The following is a 23,020-nucleotide window of genomic DNA, read 5'->3' as shown; positions in this document are numbered from 1 at the left end:
GTTTCCAACCTACTATTGGCCCTATGTCTTTGTGTGGCTTTCTGCCTGATGGGTTGAACATCCTCTACCTGTATGGTTCAATTTGTTTGACATAATTGAATTGTTTTAAATTAGGAAAAGAACTCTCGCAATGAGGCTTTTCTAGTGATTCATTATGAAGAGATGCTTTAAAATTAAAGAAGTTCACATGATGATTTTACGTTCAGTTAGATGAACTTGGCCAACAGAGCACTGGGGCTACTAGAAGATAAAACTGTCTTTTCCTGGTAATATGAAAGGATTCACAAGAACTGAAATGAAACAGAACTGGACAGATAATGTTCAGTGGTGCTGATTATTAAGTTCTTCTGTGAATACAGCCACTAGGTGAGGCACCAGAAGGGACTAATGACACTCAATCCCAGTACAAATCACTCCCTTAAGAGAGGAAGCATGTAAAACAAGGTAAAGAGCTTCACAAAATCAAAATGTTTTCCATTACATTGATCAGAACAGATGTTTGTAGAAAAAAGTTATAATTACCTGTTTCTATTGAGGAACAATTAAATTCTAATACACCCGTACTTGGTCAAGCATATGTACCATTTCATAATTTAGATGGCTGGTTTGCAATGCAGGATAATCCCAACAGCATAGGTTCAATTGCTGTACGAGCTAATATTACCACGAAGGACTCCCTCAGACTCTCAACTAAGCTGCCACCACCAATCATCTCTCTCTAAAGACAGAGCAGCCCTTTGATCTGATAGGACTGTGGTGACTTAACCCTATGTTTCATCCAATATGTCAAAAATATTTTTTAAAGCCCATCCAAACAGAACATGTCCACCGATAATCTAGTTCTCAATTATATGTACAGTAAATTTTGTGAATCTTTTGCAGAGAGCAACATATTTTTTAAACCGTTTTGTATAAAAATACATAGTTTGATTCTGACTTGAGTAAATGAATTGATGTAAAAAGAATTGCAAATTGTTCACTTTTATTGAGTGTTTAAAGAAATCCTTATCCAAAAGATGTAAGATCAAATGACAGCAGGATGTTTACAAGTGATGCTTCTTTTGATATATTTCAGTTCCCAGATATCAACCTCCACCTTCTGATTGGAAAATATTAACAGACAATGTTACAAACTTAGGCGAAGGCTTCAAAGACATGCGTCAAATAATGGAGCAGAAGGCACCCAAAGAAGACGTCATGGATAATATTTTCAAACTGCATGAGCTTTTCCAGAATCACACAATCCTATTCCTTCAACTGAGTCAGTCTGTTCAGAAACTGGAAAACAAGTTGCAGAGTTTTGAGACACGCATGGATGACATTAATGCATCTATGAATGATTTAGAAGATGATTTACAACAGTTCAGTTCAACAAACAGACAAGAGATATACAATTTGTCTATAAGTATAAACAGTGCACAGAGTAAACTGCGACACCAACAAGTAAACTTGAAACAAATAACATCAAACATAGGGAATCTTAGTAGGCAGATAAAGGAGGCACGTTGGACACTAAATGCAGTCAATGGCACCTTCACAGAGGATATAAGCATCCACCATAAAAGTCTACAACAGCTTCAAATACAAGTAGCAAATGTGTCAGAAGATGCAAAAATCTTGAAAGTCGTTCAGCAAAATATGGAGAAACAACTGAAGGATGAGGTTGCCATACTCAGCAATGTCACAGAAGACCTGAAACTGAAAGACTGGGAACATTCAATTACCCTGAAAAATCTTACGTTAGTGCAGGGTATGAAAATTTGTAATTTAACACACCTCGAAGTTTGTCTCCCTTTTTTTCTTCCATTTTAATAACATCCCAAGCAACATAAGTTACAGATATGATGAAAGATAATAGGGTAGAATGAATGATATCCTTACTTTACTATCATTTTTGTTTCCCTGAAGCATTCTCTTTATTTTGTTTTCTCTTCTCTATTTTGTGTAAATAACATACCTTTTAGACAGAACTCTACATTTAAGAATACATTTTGCATCACTGCAAGGAAGTACTTTGAAGGTATGACGCTACAGAACCTGCAGGTTGACTGAGGGGAAAACTTGGAGGCAGACATAGGCCTGTCCAGTAAGGATAGCAATCCTTGATCTAGGGAAACATTAATCTAGAATGTACTTTGTGCGAACAGGCCAAAATGAACTGGCACATATAATCATACCTGCATCATAGCCAGCAGGTTTGAGGTTTATCTACTTAGACAAGCAAGCTGTGGACACACAGCAGCATTAGTTATGCCTGGGCATCTTGTCGGTACAAGGGTTGGTATTTACAGCAGCTGGATCACTAGTCTTAGCCTTCAAGGTGCTGATTGGGAGGGAGAGTGGGTCATCTGGAGTCAGGGGCAGGAGATTAGACAAATATCAGAGGTAACTAGCTTTGGGGAAACAGGCAGAGTGTGAAAGCAATTGAGGAAGTTGGGAGGCAATGTGGAGGGAGGGGCCCAATTACAGTGGTCAACAAATGGCAGAGGAGGAGTATATCAAATGAATTCTAACAATGAAACATGGAGGAGCTTTCAGGTTAGTAATTTTGACAAGCTTATCATCTTGATGACAGGCTTCCACAGTCCCTTTTGAAGATTGTTATTCAAGCCATATGTTCACCATATTTCTTGAATTCTGAACAATGCGATCCTCAAACAATATTAGATCTCTTAGTTGTAAATGTCTGTTGCAAAACATTCACTTTTGGCACCACATACTGGCCAACTTGATGCCTCTGATGTATGCCAGTGAAATGAGTACAGATTCAAATGGTTTCTAAATCACTCCTAAAGCATTTTACATGAACTAAACATTTTAAAGTTGCACCATATTTTGTTTTAATTTATAGTACATACATTTATTATATTGATATTGAATATGACTTTTATTTTAAGATTTCTTTCAAACATTCTTGTGTGTTAAATCTTCTTGAGCACTCACTGAGGATTGTGAGCAGGCAACTACTTTCCTGACTACCTTCATCAGAACTTTTAAAATCAGCTACATAATGAGCAGAGATAATTCTTTATTTGTCTGCTTTAAATTGAATTCCTTAGCCTTTACAAAACCCTTCTCTATATTGCAATGCTCCAGAGCAATGTAAACATGAAAAGAGGCTTTCCTTTAATTTTTGGAAAGAATTTTAATCATTGGTTTGTGGTTGTATGCTCATATATCACATGAGCTTAACCAAACCATACTGAATTTCACCTATTGTACTAACTTGTTCATATATTGTTCCTTTGTGTCTTGTTAGTGACAAACACAGCCAAGTACAAGTGCTTTACATGTAATAGAATTTCACTTCATAAAAGTTGAGGCCCAACATCTCACAATTCTCGAGAAACCACATATATGGCAATAAAAAAAAGTTTAGAAAAGCTTAAGGAGTTGCCAAAGTTAAATAGTAAAATGATCTTTGCAAATGGGAAGCAGTTCATTTGAAATACAAAGTATATCGCTACAGGATTCCACCATGAATTCATTAAATAATATCTATAACAAAGTATAAATGAATATGTTAGCTGATGGCCCATGTGGTAGTTAATGAGAGGAAACTATACAATTGGATGATTAAAAGTTTCAGCATCAGATTATGCAGGGAAGAATTGTAGTGGTATGGATAAAACATTAAATAATGGCCCATTGGTAAGATGAATAAAAACAGCTGAAGAAAACAGAACATGTCATGCAGGCCCTACTACCATATCACAATTTCCTCAAGCTGCCATCAATCTACATTTTTTGTTTTGACAATTCTTAATCTTAACCAAAATACAAGGGAAAAAAAAGCTATCTTTTTTTTGTTGTTTTATTGGGTTAATAGTGAAAACATGCCTGTTTTTAATTGCAGTAGCAAGAATTGTAGATGCTGGAGTCAGAGATAACACAGTGTGGAACTGGAGGAACAAGGCAGGCCAGGCAGCATCAGAGGAACAGGAAAGCTGATGTTTCGGGTCGGGACCCTTCTTCAGAAGAAGGATCCCACCCGAAACATCAGCTTTCATGTTCCTCTGATGCTGCCTGGCCATCTGGGTTCCTCCAGCTCCCTGCTTTGTTACCTCTATTTTTAGTTTGATACGTGCTGGCTGCACGTGTGATTTCACTTGTGCGACGGAGCTATACAATATATATTTAATAAGAATTTTCATTTCTTTGGACATGATTTTCAGCAGTAATTTGTAGAATCTACGAACTTAGTAAACAACAAAAAGACAAAGTACAGTGATCTTTGAAACAACTTAACAGGTCAAAACAACCTGCATTCCCTAATGAAATAAAATTACCTGCATAGGCTGGTTAAATGTAGTTTAATTGCTTTACCGACTATTCAATATTTTAGGGCCTCCTGGGCCAAAAGGTGAAAAGGGTGATGATGGATTGGATGGACTTCCTGGACTCAGTGGTGTAGCTGGGAAAAGAGGTGAGTTCAGCAAAGAATCCTATACAAAATATAAATTATGATACTGAAGTTACTTTAGAAGATCTGGCCAATTCTTATAACTGAAAAGATCATACAAGTTCCAAAAGCAAATTTTCCTTAAATGATACCATAAAATAATTAAAGAAGGGGGATTGTTTGGCACTTCTAATGATAATTGATAATAAGTGGATATCCAATGGAAATGCTGGTAATAAAAGCCTCCACATAAAGGAAATACTATAATCGGTCGATACATGTTTAATAGATGTCAAGTAAATAACCTAATGGTAGATTTGTTTAATGAGAGTTATTCCATAAATATGCTTTTAAACTTATTATACATCAGCGATGACCTTATTAAATGGTACAAGAGGGCCAAGGGAACAAATGACCTACTTCTGCGCCTTATTTGTATATTCGCATTTTCCGATATTGTAACTTGCCCATTTCTTGTAATGAGTTCAATTTAATTGTTAAAAGTATAAACGTAAGATAAAATGTTCCAATAGGGTCATCTAGTCTTAGGTAAGAATGGCCACTTGTAGGAAAACTTCTGTGATTCTGTGGGGTGGGTTTGAAATAGGCAAAGCAAAGAACACTCAGACATATTTACTCTTAAGTTGTACATGAGCACAATTGTGGGGTGGGATGATAGGCAGAATTAGCGGAGGAGGGTGGGGAAGTAAATTTGTGCTTATTTGTTTTGTGATACTAGAAATACAGCACTCAACAGACACCGCAATTTTGCATTTTAGGTTTACCTGGTTTGACAGGAACGCCTGGAATGCCAGGCCTCAAAGGAGATCCAGGAGAACGTGGCTTACCTGGATCTTCTGTTAAAGGACAAAAGGGATCATGGGGTATGTTATTAGCTTTCCATGTCCTTAGTAGGCCACCTTAATACATTACTGTCCTGATTCTTTCTTACTTGATATTTAACATGATGAACTTGATGAGACTAAACCAAATTTTCAGCAACTGTGGAAATGCCTGTGCTGCACAAGTCATCCATATTTGACGTCACAATGTAACATTACTGCTGTGTCCAGCTGATTGCTGCCTTTTCCTGAACAGTGAGGAGGACCTGTAAAGTGCAGGCTCTGTCTGACGGCTCACACACAATGATGCATTGCTGTATCACGGTCTCCTGCATGTCCATCCAGTCAATGTCTTGATCCTCATTTTCAGAATTGCATTTGATCCCACATTTTCTCTGCATCAAGGATAATAAAGTAGCTTTTTTAGGCTGCAGTCATGAAGAGCAAAACATACTTCAATATTGTGGTGCCCTCTCTCTGGGCTTTACTGCAAGGCCCCAGGAGCAGCCCTAGTATTGAAACCCTTATTTTGAGGAGGCTTGCAGAGTGTTTCACTCTGGCCCTGTATAGAGTTGTATCTCTGATCAGCACCAGTCCGAGGATTGTGTGAAGATGTCATCAGCCATCCCATTCTGGCCTCAGGACCTTGAAAAGAGACAGGAACCTGTGAGTAAATGTACACATCATGGTAACTCCCACAATATCTGAGACAGGCCACTAAAAACTCACAACAATGGTCTTTCATAAGCTGAGCATCATAGAATTATGTTGATGAACTCTGCAGTTTGGTGTTAGGATACTGTTGAAGAAAAGTGGGTGCTCTGTGTAACGCCCTGCAGCAGAGGTGGGGGAAGCCAGTGTTGTTGGGGAATCCCACTGCCTGAGCTACTTGACTTGCTTCATTGTGGGGGAAGGATATAAACTAGTGTAACGTGGAGAAAATGTCATCAGTGACACTCTGGATGCAGTTGAGGGCCAAGGATAGGGGACACCACAAAGGTCCCCACTAACCCCTTGAAATGAGCCACTGACATTAAAAGTTCATGGCAGATGTAACCCTATCCGAAACCAATTCTGGGCACAAGTCCTGCTCCAATGTGAGATGTCTGTGTCCCTGCACAAAAAAATGCAAATCATAAATATTCCTGAGCTCCAAATTGAAGGGTTGATGAAGTGTGTAAATTGGTCCAAAGGTGGTCATGATGACAGTGTGATAATGTGGTAGTTGGCCAACTTTCATGGTGGAAAGGTGGAAGAGAATAGTGTTCATGGATTGGGTAGGGGATGGCGGTGAAGATAGAATCAACCAAAAGATCGGAGAATCAAGCGGTGAGATGCTACCACCAGGTAACCACACTGCTTTTCATATTCAAAATTTATACCAACTAGTTTCTTGGGGACAGAAGGAAAAGTTGGGAACTGCACAGAAATGAGGCGAGATAAGCTAATAATGAAGTGCAGATGCATAAAGTAGTCGCCACTCATTAGCAAGATTCAATCACTCGACATTTAACCCTCAGGGAATGATTGGAATATTTTTCTTGTATCAAAAATCTGACCTTTTGATCCTTGCCTTATTTTCCCAAATCTCTGTTCCTTACTCATGCTGCTCAAGGCAGCAGAAAATTCTGTGCTGTCTTTTACAGTGAGTTTTTACCCTGGAAATTCTCTCTCTAACCTCTTTTCAAATCCTGACGAGTTTGGTCTTTTCATCTGAATGTGAGCTTGTACCCAAATTCCTTTGCAGCAAACCAGAGAGACTTTTGGCCTCTGGTAGGTCTCTCTTTCACATATCCTGGCAGACTAACTTGTCTGAATTTCTGGGATCCCTTAGGAACTTGATCAGTTATTCTTTACGGCCCAACTGTATTCCATTTTTGGAATTAAATGCACAGTCTAAAATATAATTGTTTGTAACCTCTCAATTCTCAACACCTTCCTGGTACTTTGGACAGGGATAGTCTAATGGCTGTAAATACAGATGCTGCTACCATTGTCTAAGTGTGAACAGCTTACAGCTGCTTCCCAGTAAAACATCCTACACTTCCCTACTCACTGAGGCCCGGCGGTAGAAAGGCTTTAGTAGAGGTCTTAGGTTTCCCTTTTTATCCTAACTGAAACAGCGTGTTCCGAAATACAGCGATTATTATAAATATCAGTATTGTAAAATTATAACCTATCCTATTACGGTTGGAATTCTCACGTGAAACTAGAAGTGCACCCCCTTCCTAATCTACTGGTGCAACTAAATGCTATTTTCGAATGAAATAAAACATTTTGTGTCTTTTAAAGCTATTTCATTTTAAATCCAGTCAACTCCTGGCAATATTCAACACATTTTGTGGACACGTCGAGCTCTAATTTTACAATAAGTAATAGTTCAGAATAAAGCTTCATTTTAAGCCAACACAAGCACTGACAAAATACGAACCAAGATAAAGAAATTTAACCACTGTGGCAGTTTACAAATCTTTCTTTCTTTCTTTTGCATGTGTTTTAATTGCTGTTTATAGCACTGGAAGTACAACTACATAATCAGTTTACAACATGTACATCTTCTTTGTTAATATATGTGGGGCATTTTTGTGATTCATTTTAAAGGTCGTAGAGGTGAGAGAGGAAGAAAAGGAGAAAAGGGGGAGAAAGGTGATCGAGGTGAGTGACAAAGTTGTTCTTTTGAAAAAGGACTGTGGTAACAAATGCCCATTACACATGCTGGAATAGAGTTTTGTGCTTATCCTTCAAAGCAAGGGCTCATCACCTGGAGCATTTGATAGCGTTTTAGAGGGTGCATTGATAACTGTTGTTCAAGCCAAGTTTCAAAATCTCCCCTCCCCCGACCACATCCCAAAACCAGCCCGGCTCGTCCCCACTTCCCTCACCATTCCTCCCACCTCGAGCCCCATGTCCATCTCCTACCCACTAACTGCCTCCGTTCTCCCTGGATCGACCTATTCCCCTCCCTAACTCCCCACTTACATTCACCTTCACTGGCTCTAACTCTGCCTCTTTGACCTGTCTCCTCTCACCGTTTCTTCTCCTTTATCCATCTTCCACCCCCCTCCCCCATCTCCCTATTTATTTCAGAACCCCCTTCCCCTTCCCCATTTCTGAAGAAGGATCTCGACCCGAAAATGTCAAACTTTCCTGCTCCTCTGATGCTGCTTGGCCTGCTGTGTTCATCCAGCTCTACATGTTGTTATCTCTGCATCTGAAAGGTTCTGTTACTGAACAAATCATAGAACATAGAACATAGAACATTACAGCACAGTACAGGCCCTTCGGCCCTCGATGTTGTGCCGACCTGTCATACAGATCTCAAGCCCATCTAACCTACACTATTCCATGTACGTCCATATGCTTATCCAATGACGACTTAAATGTACCTAAAGTTGGCAAATCTACTACCGTTGCAGGCAAAGCGTTCCATTCCCTTACTTGTAATGATATGAGTTACTGCCTAAAACTACATATCCATACATGTGTATGTATCACTATGTAATTGAAGAATGTTATCACAGAATCAGATCATCATGTCTGCACTATTGATTTTCTCACATGGCCCTCCCTAATTTACTAATTCCAGATGGGCTGGTGATACAGAAGATTTTTTAGTAAGCTCGGTAGAAACTTCTACTCTGCTACTGATGCCACAAAATCATGAACTGAGCTAGCATTTATTTTCTTCTGTTCTGGATTTTTAAAAATTTTTGAGCACTAACTAGCAATTATATAATTGTCTTCACTTCAACTTATTGCGTGTAACCTCTTTTTAAGATCAGCACCTGATGAAAAGTTATTACCGGAAGCATGGCACAGGATATTGAAATGAAATAAAGAAACGCTTTAAGATATTTGAGGTGGGATTGGTGGTTTTCCTGCTTGAGAGATATTATACAAGGACAAGCATTTCTATACCCTTCCTAAAGATTTAATTATATCATTCTTCCATTTTGGACATTTTTTAATTAAGATAGTTAATCCATGTTCTGTTTGTATTTATAGAACATCCATAAAGGAAACTGCAAAGATTCTGGACCCAAGCAACATTCTGTAAATAGTTCTAAATGCTTGTGCTCCAGACTAGCCATATCCTAGCCAAACTGTTCACTTACAGCTCACAAGTATTGGTATATGTGTGGCAATGTGGTAAATTGCCCTGTTCATAAAACGTATTGTCCCATCCACTCGACATCATCAGTACAATGTAGGACAGGGTCATCGACAGTGTTAACAAAAAACACTTACTCAAAAATAATATGCTAACTAATGCTCAGTTTGGACTCCACCAGTGTTCCTCAGCTCTTGACCTCATTACAGCCTAGGTCCCCAAATGAACAAAAGAGCAGACCCCAGTACATGAAGCGAAAGCGACTGTCAATGACACCAAGGCAGCTTTTAACAGAGTGTGAAGTTCAAGGGTTTCTAACAAAACTTATTAATGGGAAAAGGGGGAAATTGACCACTGGTTGGTATCATATCTAGCACAGGTTGTAGTTGTTGGAGGTCAATCACCAGACCCCAGGATGTTGCTGCAGGAGTTCCCCTGGGTAATACCCTAGGTGGAGCAGAGCAAATGGGCAATTCCCAGAGCAGCATAGAGCAAGTCCTGGATGGAGGCTGGCACAAGGAGGCAGCATGGTCTCACGGTCTGGGGTTGGCGGGCATGGACTGGAACCTACTTATTATCATTCTGGACTTTTTCAAGTGTTCCCATGCTAATCTATTTTTTTTGCTCTGTAACAAGACTATATTCTTTTTTACTCTGTAACTATACTTAAAAGTATGTGTACCTCAGTCCTCTGTACCTCAGATGGCACCAAAAGGCAACAAGACAAACTTTTCACTGCACTTGTTTCAGTGTATGTGACAATAAAGGCTATTCTATTCTAGTCCCAACAATCTTAGTCTGTTTTGTCTTCTATTTATTCTTTATTGAGATATGGATATCATGGGCAATGCCAGCATCTGTTGCCCAATCCTAATTGCTCTAGAGCTGAGTAGTATGCTAGGACTTTTCAGAGAGCTGTTAACAGTCAGTTATATTGCTGAGAGTCTAGAGTCACATGTAGGCCAGATCAGGTAAGGACTGGAGATGTCCTTCCCTGAAAAGCATGAGTGAACAATAGATCGTGGTCACTATTACTGAAACAACATTTCAATTCAAGGTTTATTAATTAAATTTAAAGTTCAAGAGCACACCACACTAGTACTAAGGAATGGCAATTGCCAACAAGAAAAAAGTCTACCCATCTTCCTTTGAAATTCAATCTCATTTCCATAATCCACCATTATCAACTTCCTAGGGTTTGACATTGACCAAGAACTTAACTAAGGCATCTATAAAAATACAGCACTTGCAAGTGCAGGTCAGTGGCTAGGAATTCTGCAGTGAGTAACACCCCTCCTCACTCCCCAAAACATCGGCCATCTACAACACAGAGGTCAGGAGATTGATGAAATATACTTCACTTGCCTGGATATAAGCAGCCACTAATCGTGAAAAAATTTTAATATCACCCAGGGCGAAGTTGATCATCAGCCCATTTGCCAGTTTAAACATTTTTTTTTCCTTCCATCAGCAACGAAAAATGTCAGTAATGCTTGCATAATCTACAAGATCCACCTCAACAACTGAACAAGCTTCTTTGACAGCATCTCCCAAATGCATGGCCTCTGCCCAACAGAAGGATAATGGTCAACCACCTGCACACTCCCCTCAAAACTAAATACCTAAGCAGTAAATGTATTGCTGTTCCTTTGCTATTACAGCCTTAGAGTTATACAGCACAGAAACAGGTCCTTCAGCCTACCATGTCTAAACTACACAAACCTCATTTATCTGCACTTGGTCCACAGCTGATTATGCCCTGGCGTTTTAAATGCTTGTGCAGACTCTTCTTAAATGTTGTGAGAATACCTGTTTCCACTCTCACAGGCAGCATGTTCCATATTTCTACCACCCTCTGCGTGAGAAAAAGTTTCCTCAGATCTCCTCTAAAGCACTTACTCCTCACCTTAAACATGTACCCTCTGGTCTTAAACATTGGGAAAGGATTCTCATGGCCTACCCTGTCCATGCCACTCATAATTTAGTGCACCTCAATCAATGACCTTACTGAAGTCTATGTAAATCATATCAACAGCTCACCCTCATCTATATATTGAGTCATCTTTTCATAAAGCTCAAGTAAATTAGTCAGACATGATCTCACTCTTACAATTCCATGCTGATTATCTCGATCATTGGTCAAAATCCTGAAATTCTTTCCAAGCAGCACAGTGTGTTATACCATTCAATGTGTGCTGCAGTAGTCAAAAAGAACAACTCACCATCACCTTTTCAAAGGCAATTAGGGGCAGGCAACAAATGCTGCCCGAATCAGCAAAGCTCATATTCTGTGAATGAGTAAAAATAAATGCCACTTTAGTGGATTTGTAAGGCAGCATGTGGATTTTTCCAGTATGGTATCATGTATTGGGGTCCTGTAGGTATGCTTTTACTTGTAAATGAAAGTATTTGTAACAATACCATCTGTTAATCATATATCACAAGCTGTAAAACACTGCTAGGAACCCCAATACATAGAAAATAATTATATTTACAATTTAGGTCTTCTTGTGTGGACACTGAGTATGGATCACACAGCATTTGTCTAATATTCAGCTCTAATAATAATGGCATTTCGCTCTATATAAGGAATTGGACTGAAATTTACACTATTAGTAATGGAACCTGGGCTATGCTTCCATCAATGTCTTTAGCATGCTTGTAAAGATAACAAATAAAAGGACTGAGGATGCTGTAAATCAGAAACAAAAATAGAGATTGCTGAGAAAGCTCAGCAGGCTTGGCAGCATCTGTGAAGAGAAATCAAGAGTTAACATTTTGGATCCCCCAGTTACGCTTCATCAGAACTGATGGTGGTTAGGAAATTGTAGGTTTATATGAAGAAGATAGGGTGGAGGGAGGGGTAAGGAGTAAATGATAGGTGGGGATACAGCCCATGGAGAGTGAAGAACTGTTCTACAGACAAAGGTGTGGATAACGATCTAATGCCACAGGGTGAATAGCTGTTAGTGGAGACTGTTAGTGGCTGACAATGGGTAGTATGCAATGGCAGGTTATGTGCTAACAAGGCCTGGTGTGTGTGTTAGGGGGCTGGGACATGGGAGAGTTCAGGCCCTAAAGTTGGCATTGCCTGCCACTTTAACACACGACCCTGTTTCCTGGCAAATATCTCTGTTTCAGGCTTGTTGTAGTGTTCCAGTGAAGCTCAGTGCAAACTGGAAGAACAACACCTTATTTTCACTTGGGGTCCCTGCAGCCCTCCGGACTCAATATTGAGTTCAATAGTTTTAGGGCTTGAACTCTCCCATGTCCTAACCCCCCGACCCCACACACCAGGCCTTGTTACCACATAGCCTGCCATTACACACTACCTATTGTTGGTCGCTAACAGCCCCCATTAACAGCTATGTTCTGAGGAAGGGTCATCGGACTCGAAATGTTAACTCTGCTTTTTCCTTCACAAGTGCTGCCAGACCCTGCTGTGCTTTTCTAGCAACTTTGTTTTTGTTCCTGATTTACAGCATCTGCAGTTCTTTTGGTTTTTATTCCCATTAATGGCTATTCACCCTCCCTGCCAGATGATTATCCACTCCTTTGTCTGTTTCTCTCTTTTTGGGCTCTATCCTCACCTATCATTTACTCCTTACCCCTCCCCTGCCCCGTCTTCTGCAAATAAACCAACATTTTCCAAGCTACCATCAGTTCTGAGGAAGGGTCACGGGACCTGAGACATTAACTCTGATTTCTCTTCACAGATGCTACCAGACCTGTTGAACTTTCCAGAAATCTCAATTTTTGTTTTGGAAAGATAAAAAGTACACCTTTGACAATATTGTCATATGATTCAGTCTGTAGCACTTTCAAAGTTTTGTGTGTTAAATCCTCTTCATAGACTTCAGATATAACCTAGGCAAGTACTTCAGTGCAGTACTGAGTCAGGACTGCATTCTCAGAGATATCACCATTCAAATGAGGCAGTCATTGAAGGCTCCATTTGCCAACTCTACTAGATATAATCCCTGATTATAAATCAAAGAGGAACATTCATCCCGCAACAACACCAAAACAGATCCTCTTACCCTTTACCCGTCTGCTTGAGCCAAGTGTAAGCTCAATTCAAAATAATTCTATTGACTTCCTCAACCCATACCAGCCTTTACACATGCCAACCTTTTGAAGATGGTGAACAGATTCACAAAACCTTGGCCATGCAAGCTGGCTCACCACCATCCTTTTATAGCTAATTAGGGAAGGGTAATAAATGCAGGTCCTACCTGCAATACTGCTTTCCTAAGAATGGATAAAAACAGGACGTTAATGATGAGGCTCTAGCCCAATTCCATGCACTCCCTCAGCCTCCAGCTCCATCACTGTGGGGGTCACAAATACTCAGCCCACCGTGTGCACTCACACATCATAATTGCTTTAATGCTCCATAACGTAAAATTACATTTGACAATTGATATTCCCTAGGGCCCAAAGGTAATTGGCAAAAGTAGCAATGGACATGAGAGAAAAAATATTTTCTTGTTGTAAAAGATTTGCATCAGAGAATGTCTGAGAGAATTGCGGAGGTGCATTAAATTAAAACATTTAACAGGTAATTGAATTATTATCTGATAAGATAGAATGTGCAGGACTCCAGGTGAAGACCAGTAGATAAATTATTCCTTTGAAGAACCAGTGCAGATGCATTGGGCCAAATGATTGTCTTCTATGCTTTAGCCTGTTTTGTTGTGTATGTGGTGTTTAACTCTGTTTAGTCTCTCAAAGTACTGCTGCTTTAGTCCTTTCTTTGTTTAAGTCTAATTACAGCTTGATTTGTACACACTGTCTCTCAAGGCTCTGTTAGAGCAACCACTCCATTTCATAATCATGTGAACCAAACTCAGAGAATACTGGAGAAACTCAATGGGTTTGGCACCATCTGTGGAGAACGAAACAGAATTAACATTTTGAATCCAGTATGATTTCTTCATGTGACATGTTGACATCAGCATTGCATCAATGTGCACGCAGTTAATGTTAATCCCATTATCCTTCATGGCTATTCTGTGACTCTCTGTAAAACAGGTTTCTTTTGTTGAAAATTACACTCCATTATCTCCACTGTATTTTTTCAGGTGCAGCAGCTTGCAGCTCCATTCCTATAAATGTTTACACACTGGCAGCCTCTGATGTGGCTCACACACTGCTGATATAGCTGTGGAGACCACACCATAATAATTAAAATTGCATGGCAATGTTCACTTCCAACAGTGCTATACTCTAACATTCGGTTCATTCTCTGCATTCTTTAGCCACAGATCTTTTGTGGGTAATTAGCTACAAAGCTGCTTTCTCCATATATTCAACCTCCAACTAACACGGATCTGCATTACAAAGTTACCACCAAGACTGTGCATTTTTATTTTGGCTAAGAATCTTTTGTGTTAGCAACTCCACAAATAGTTTAGTCAGACCACAGATTTATGCCGAATCTTCGCCCAGCTCATACTTCTCCAAGTGTACAGTCGATCTGTCTCCAAGGAAAGATTTGAGTAGATTTCCTGCACTGATGTTAAATTGATAGTCCATTGTTGTTTGGTTTCTACATTTCTTGCAATAATTTGCAAATAATGGAAAGATATTTGAAATGTTCCAAACCAAGCCTGAAGAATAAGACAAACAAACTGAGAGCATGGATAGACACTTGGGTGTCTGATATCTAGACACTGACTAGTTGTTGGTTGATGGATGGCAGAATTGGAAGCTCAACATTTCTGGCTATAGGGTATTCAAATGAGATGGGGGTGCGCGGTGGTGGATAGGAGAGGAGGTGTTTTGACAATATTGATCAAAGAACCACTTCTCGCAGGGAGGAGAGACAATGTCATGGAACAATCATAAAATGAAGCCGTGTGGAGTGGCAAGAGTGAAAAGGCATAAAAGGTTCAAATGCATTGTTGGTTGCGTACTAATTGTGGCTAAACCGTCAGGGAGAGATAGAGGACCAAACATCTAATCAAATTTCCTTGGAGTATTAAAGCCTGTTGGTCTGTTATAACTGGCAGGCATAGTGCCTCACCAATTCCTGCCAACTGAAAAATCCTACCTACATTTTGTTGGCTACTCTGCGGATTAATTATCTTGATTGGATATTCACCAGTTTCTCAATCTTTTCATTAGGAGAAATTGGACCTGTTGTAAGACTGGTGAATGGATCGGGACCTCATGAAGGCAGAGTGGAGGTTTTCTATGACCAGCTCTGGGGAACAGTGTGCGATGATAAATGGGACAAGCAGGATGCTGATGTGGTCTGCAGGATGCTTGGTTATAAAGAAGCTTATGAGATTCATGCAGCAAATAAATTTGGACAAGGTAACCAATCTTTTTTTCAGAAAGTGGAAATGATAATGAGTGCCTGGTTTCTGTTGTCATCAAAATAAATGATATGCTGGATTGCGAGCTGCAGATTTGCCAATTGAATTTATTGGAACATAGGATTTTGGAGCACAGGTGAAGGTAGTTACTGTAAATTAATGTATGTAGAATTGCTCATGGAGAATATGAAACAGAGACAGCATAAAATACTGAGAGGTGGAGAATGAGATGGGGGTAAGGGCATTGAAGGTCTGACAGAGGTAGAGAACAGGAAAGGAGTCACAGAGGGCAGCAGCCTACAAACGTATCTATTTTGCTGAGACCCTCATTTGGAAGCAACCGGGGGTGATTGTGCCCTATGAACCCACTCTGCCTTTCAGTAAGAGAATACTTGATCAATTGTGGTTTCAATTCCATTTTTCCGTATGTGACCAAACCCTGTCCATAATACTTGACTCCTTGTCAACCAGAAATAATTGGAGGTAGAAATTATTGCATCTCCATAACATAAGAAAAGGATAATCTGCATGCATGGTGCAATTTGGATTAAAACAAGCCAAGTTGTTTACACTGAGAGCTAGCAAGGATACAACAGGCCAAATGGCCTTCTTCAGTTCTGTCACCATTTCTATGAACCATTTAGACCTCTGCCAGTTTTCTGGCCTAATGATATAATCTTGTAATAGGCAGCACTGACACTTCACTTCTCCTTCCACCCTACCCCATAAACCACAATCTCCTCCAATCCCAAAATGCCAGCATCAGAAGAGGAGGTAGGACTTTAACTCAAGGTGACCCCCAGTTGCTTCGAAATGAGGGTCTGAGCAAAATAGATACATTTGTGGGCTGCTGCCTTCTGTGACTCCTTTCCTGTTTCCTACTTCTGTCAGTCCTCCAATGCCCTTACCCCCATCTCATTCTCCACCTCTCAGTATTTTATGCTGTCTCTGTTTCATATTCTCCATGAGCAATTCTACAAACATTAATTTACAATAACTACCTTCACATTGATATAACTACCGGATCCATGTATTCTACCCTCAGCATCAGTTAAATCATTTCCTTTTCCATCACTTGCACATGAGTTCTCAAAGATCAATGTTAGGAAGCTGGAAGACCTATAAAGCTTACGCTCCATCTGCTTCCTTCCTTTCTTTAATTTCCCTCAATTATTTATATCAAAGAAGCTTTGTTTGAATTCAAGGTTTCATTGCTGTTTTTAAAAAATAACAAACATGAGTAAAGATTTATCTGTATGTCTCTTCTTCTGACTGTCTGTGTTGGAGCTATTAGCAATGATAAACTTTATATTTTTCACTGATGAATTCCCTGCTGATAACTAGAGCTCTTTGCAACATACTGATGGGAGCATCATTATTGAATCAGTGTGAATTGATATTTCCCATTTGTGCAATAACTTGCTCCACAATTTTTTTTTGTCAATGAATGATATAGCTTTTGTTGCAGCTAGACTCTCAATTGCAGAACCATCCCCTCCATCAGGCTCAAAGAATGGATTTGTTCAAGCCAATCACTGGTTCTCTAGGACGGTAAAATGTCAGATTTTACATTTTGCTGATCTTCAGTAAGGAAATAGTGAGTGGCTGACTTGGCCTGAATGAGGGAGTACATATGGGAATTTGATTCAAAGTGGGATTTCAGTGTAGAGGAGGAATCAGATGCATTGTCAGGTTTACTGCAAGAAATAAAGTTTCCAGAGTAAGAGGTGAGTGGAGAGAATAAAAGGGGAGGATGGAGAGACCTAACTACAGTGGGACCAGGGAGCAGTTGTGTAATGAACCACAATTGACATGATTGTAGATAGCGCAGCTGATTAGTGAGTAGAACTGGTGAGCATTTCTACTCTTTAGAGTAAGGGCTTTAATTTGTATTCAGGTCTCGAGTCCTTCTTTATCACTTTATTTTAAAATAGATTGTATTATTGTAAGATTGATATTTGAAAGAAGGAAAAAGTACCAATGAATATTCAGAGAATAGGGAAACTAGCATAATTATTACATTATTAAATAAAATATGGAAGTGGTGGCATATATTATGAGATATAATATGGTCATATATTGCTGCTTTAACATATGGGAGCTGCTGGACACAAATGTGATCCAGAGCAAACACATTTGTAGTAAGTGTACACAGCTCAAGGACGCTTGGATTCTCTAAGCTGAGGGGGTGAAGTCTGTGTTGCAGCCATTGTGTCACAAAGGGAGGAGGAAAGATACCAGAGCACTTTGCTCCAGAAGATGGTCACAGCCCTCAGATGAGGTAATTCAAATTTATTCTGTAATCAGAGACAGGAGGGTATGACTGAAAATGAGGCAGGTACGGTGACCCAGGGTGTAGCATTCAAGAAGTCCCGGCCCCTGCAAATATCTAATAGTTAAGTGGTTTCTGCAAGCTGTGTGAATGAGAGGATGGCCAGTAGGGAGGATGAGTAATCTAACAGTAGCACTATGGTACGGGGAGTCATTCAAGTGGGGAAAGAAAATAGGAATGCAGTCGTGCTAAATTTCAGCACAGTTAGGGGGATGAATTCCATTCTCTACAACCATTCTGAGGGGCCAGGTATGTATTGCGCTTGCCCCGTTTGCGAGGTAACAGCTTTCAGGTGATTAGGACCACCTCACCCGCCCAAACTTTGTAAACGATGGGACCTGACCTTGCATCAACCTCACCTTGTACCCAAATCGGTCTATTTCTGTGGCTCCAGCACCTAACTTCCTTCCATGAATTAAACTGTCACTCTCAATTGGAAGTGGCATGTGGCCAGTATTTGCATTCCTACTACCATTTCACCCTCCTATCCCAAGGTTTGGGAATATCAGGTTTAACATGGTGCGGAGTCTTCTCCCAGTCAGCAACTCTGCTGGAGCTATTTTTGTTGTTGCGTGTGGGACAGTCCTATAATCAAACAGGAACCGGATAGTTGGGTCTCAATTGACGCTGTAGGCTGCTTCTTTGAACCTGTTTCGACGTTTGGAGCACTCTTTCTGCCAAACCATTGGATAATGGATGGTATGGATCGTCTTTATTTGTCGAATGCCATTTGAGTTTAGGAAACATTCGAATTCTCTATTGGTAAATGACATCCCACTGTCCGTGATCAATACTTTCAGGAGTCTGTGTATCACAAATGATGCTCACAGCTTCTCAAACATCATCCCTGAGTTTGCCAAACAAACTTTATGCATGTCCAACCACTTTGAATGGACATCCATGATGACCAAGAACATTGGGCCCGTGAAAGGACCGGTATAGTTGACATGCAACTGAGTCCAGGGTTTACCCAGCTATTCCCATGAATGTGGGGGGGGGGGGCTGCTGGTGGCAATTTTTGTCCTTGTTGTAACTCTGGGCACAGCCCATCAATGCAGCTATATTGGCATCAGACCCTGGCCACCAGACACAGCCTCTTGCCAGCATTTTCATCTTGAAAACTCCTGGATGACCCTGGTGGAGTTCAGCCAGTATCTGGCCGTGTCCTTTACTTGAGGCAATCTTCCTGACTCCCTACAGTTGTCCTGTCCTCTACGGTGATCAGATCTCACTGGGTCCAAAAGGGTTTCAATTGCAACAGCCCTTTTGTTTCTCCCGTTGCCACCAGATATTTCAGTTTCATTAGGACATGAACTTTTTGTGGTCACAGTCGGATATTGTCACCGCTGACTGGAAGGAAGCCCAGAAATTTAAAAATCAAAACGAATATTTCCGGGGGTGGCACTACCAGTGGAATATCTGCCAGTGGGAGGCGGCTCAAGCCATCTGCATTAGCCACTTAGCTTCCTGGATGGTGTTCTAACTTGCACTTGTACGTGCTGAGAATAAGGGCCCAACACTGAATTCTACCGGAAGCTATGGGTGGCACCACCTTGTCTTCCTTCAGTGGCCGTCACAAGGGTTCGTGACCTGTGACTATGACAAATTCCCATCTGTAAAGCTACTGGCAATGTCCTCATACTAACGATGACCACCAAACCTTCCTTCTCTATCTGGGCATACTAGCATTTGGCATCAGCCAAAGTCCGCCATGCATACACTATCAAGCATTGTTTTCCTGTTCGCCACTCGTGAGCCAACATCACCCTGATACTCTACAGGGAGGCATCGCATGTCATCACTATTTCCTGCTTCAGATCTTAGATGGCCAGACCCTTAGATGACGAGCAAAAACAAAATTGCTGAAAAAACTCAGCAGGTCTGGCAGCACCTCTGAATTAAAAAACCGAGTTAATGTTCCGGTGATCCTTCCTTAGAACTGTTTTGAGGAAGGGTCACTGGAGCCGAACGTTAACTTTGTTTTTTCCTTCACAGATGCTGCCAGACCTACTGGGTTTTCCAGCAATTTTGTTTTTGCTCCTGATTCACAGCATGCACAGTTCTTTCGGTTTCCCTTAGATGACGATGCTGCTTTTTCACTTCCCTAAAGACTACTTCTTGGCTTTGCGACCTTTTTCAAGGTTGACCCTTTCACGGTAAGCAGGTGTAAGGGTGACAAGACGGATGTCAGGTTACATATAAATTTTCCGTAATAATTCACTAACCCAAGGGAAGACCTAAGCTCTGGTACAGATGTGGGAGCCAGGGCTCATTTGATCCCCCTCACTCCCTCTTCCAAAAGATGTAACGTGATTTAGTCAACTCTGTAACCCAAGTAGGTCACTTGGAGCACCTGGAACACACATTTCTTTCCTGTCTAAGGCATTGCTTGTCTGAGAGAAACATTTAAGCACTATGTCCAAGTTCCCCAAGTGTTACTCACTGGCCTTCCCTGTTTTTAGTACATCACCCAAATAAATGGCAACCTGGGATAGCCTTCGTAAAATGTTCTCCATGGTCCGCTGGAAAAAGCCACAGGCTGATGATACCCCAAATGGCAGTCTTGTATATTGACATATACTCTTATGAGTATTAATTGTGGCATACTTCTGGGGCTCCTCATCCAGCTACAATTGCAGGTAGGTGTGGTTCATGTCTAGCTTCATAAATGGTACTCCCCCGACCCTTGCCAACTTTGCGTACAATTCCTCTATACGAGGGATTGTGTGTTCCCCCAGTTGCGAGAAGCGGTTTATCATTTGCCCAAAATCCCTCTCCTCGTCACCACTGAAATAACGGCACAGAGGCTGGTGTCCTGTCACCAAATCAACCCTTATTTACTAGTACACTGGCTGTGACCAGCCAGCTCAGGGTTAGTGCTTCAACTGAGGAGATTCTAATTGGTCAGCCAAGGTTTTCCTGATTGGCCCTGGTTGACAACCTCAATCAAGAACCTCAAAGTGAATGAGGTCCATTTGATTCCAATCACTACAGAAGTATACTTTAAAGTATCACCACATTCCTGACCTAACAAAAATAGTGTGAGACATGAAATACAAGTTTTCCTTTGGACTGTCAATGGTGGCTCCAATGTCACAGGACGGGCATGAGGGGCTGCAACCTGAGCCAGTTTGTGTCTTACTCTCTCTAAGTGGGAATTCAAATTTTCAGTCCTATCCAGTTTTTCTGATGGGCAGCATATTGGCACAGGTTTAGCGGGCCGAAGGGCCTATTCCTGTGGTGTAATTTTCTTTGTTCTTTGTTGTACAAACATTCATACCCAAAACAATTTATGACTTTCTTTGGGTACACTAATCCAATTCTGTAAAAAGTCTTGGTCTTGTATGTTTTTACAGCTCAAGTGGGGGCATGCAGTCATCACTATTCTGGTCACAGTGAGTCGTAAGCTCTGATTATTTAAGTAAGGTGGTACAACAAAACATACTTTGTGTACACAGGATTTGTTGCAGACACATTTCTAATCTACAGAAGTTAAATATTTTGGGATGCTGATGCATTAAAACATTGAGAAAGATGCTACTTGGCCTTATGAAAAATGACATTTCTGATCATTTTCAATTTTTCAACAGATTTTAGGTAGATGGGATCTTTTAATCATGGAAATATAACAGAAGTATTGTATAATAAGGTAATGGTTCTGACAGGGTTAATGTTGGAGACTGCATTAAGTTTCATCCAATCTGATAATGTCATGCAGGCTTAGATCAGAGCTAGACAGAACAAATTGGGACTTCATGGAGTAAAGATTTATACGCTCAGGTCCCCTCATAGTCTTAGTTAAAATGTTTACTTTACTCATGCAACTTTTATTTGATTATTATGCAATAAACTTCATCCCATTTAAGATAAGAGTCTCTTTTTGGTAAGACTCAGTTGTTAGCAGTAAACTATGCCAACCACAAGCTGCCAGTGGTTAGTCTGCCAAAACCAAAGCAAGTATAGGGGCCTTTAATCTCAACTCACTGAAAGAGCCACTAATTAGTCCAACTGCCTTGCTCTTTCCCTTCCAAATTTGAACACAACATTATGAAAATTGACAGATCAAATAGTTTTATATACTCAAACATTTCACAGTTAAACACATATTTATTAAACCAGACAACAGATAAAATTCATCATTTGTTAGGAGTAGGTTTCAGAATACAGAATAAAACTGGCAATGTGCGACTTCCGGAGGTTAACAACCATCCTGCATATGAAGAATGTTCATCTCCTATCTGACCTGATCACCATAAGGTACATGTGGCACCAAATTCCTCAACAGAACATCAAATGGGAAATGTTGAAACACTCAACAACACCCTCTTTTCTCATGTACCTAGGACTTGATTATCCCACTGCAGGTGGAATCAACAGATGACACTCATTCCACCTCTACTACCAGCCTGCAAAGAAGTGGGTTTTCCCAGGATTGTGGTCTTAATTGGTCAGGAGATGAGGCTGTTGCCTTTGACAGCTGATCAGAGATTGGAGGCAGGCTGATTCTAAAGCAGGCAGATTAAAACCCCCACATCCATTCCTATATTATAGGTAAGAACCTGCTCATTTAATGCTTGAGACCAAAGGTTATCACACCTCAGAAAAACTAATTATTATGCAGACCTGTGAACTAAACTTGTCTCTAAAAAGCAAATATGGAAAGTCTTTTGTAACCGGCCCTGATTTGGTCAGATGTGTGAAAAACCTGTTCTCATGATTTACAGAGATAACAAAGTGTGGAGTTGGATGAACACAGCAGGCCAAGCAGCATCCTAGGAGCACAAAAGTCTCGGATTATCCAGCATATGCAGTTCCCATTATCTCATAATTTACAATCTTTCATTTAGCAGCTTGTCAGTTGGCAGAATGCAAAATAGCTACCAGAAAGAATGTGATTTAATGTTCACTTCTTTCCTGAGGAAAAAAATCTCCCATGTTGTAAGGTAGACTGCTGCTATTCATATTTCCACATCAAAAGATGGTTAAGCAAATGTCCAAGCATTACTCTTC

At 40.4% G+C, this 23,020-nt stretch overlaps 1 protein-coding gene across 7 annotated transcripts in view; it reads left to right on the top strand.

The window, feature by feature from the left end:
* Nucleotides 1-23,020, top strand: part of scara5 (scavenger receptor class A, member 5 (putative)) — an 87,370-nt gene that overhangs the window by 41,625 nt on the left and 22,725 nt on the right. For 4 of the 7 annotated variants that reach the window (XM_048531833.2, XM_048531832.2, XM_048531831.2 and 1 more), the window contains exons 4-8: nt 1,076-1,750; nt 4,346-4,426; nt 5,182-5,286; nt 7,846-7,899; nt 15,485-15,676. In XM_048531833.2, the coding sequence (XP_048387790.1) occupies nt 1,076-1,750; nt 4,346-4,426; nt 5,182-5,286; nt 7,846-7,899; nt 15,485-15,676 (1,107 nt within the window). Of the gene's footprint in view, nt 1-1,075; nt 1,751-4,345; nt 4,427-5,181; nt 5,287-7,845; nt 7,900-9,021; nt 10,118-15,484; nt 15,677-23,020 lie in introns of those variants that run through there. The other 3 variants (XM_059645363.1, XM_059645361.1, XM_059645362.1) reach the window with 3 other exon arrangements.

Source organism: Stegostoma tigrinum, chromosome 4, assembly GCF_030684315.1.
Source record: "Stegostoma tigrinum isolate sSteTig4 chromosome 4, sSteTig4.hap1, whole genome shotgun sequence".
NCBI lineage: Eukaryota > Metazoa > Chordata > Chondrichthyes > Orectolobiformes > Stegostomatidae > Stegostoma > Stegostoma tigrinum.
The sequence above is the reverse complement of the archived record's forward strand: the minus strand, read 5'-3'. Positions and strand labels throughout refer to the sequence as shown.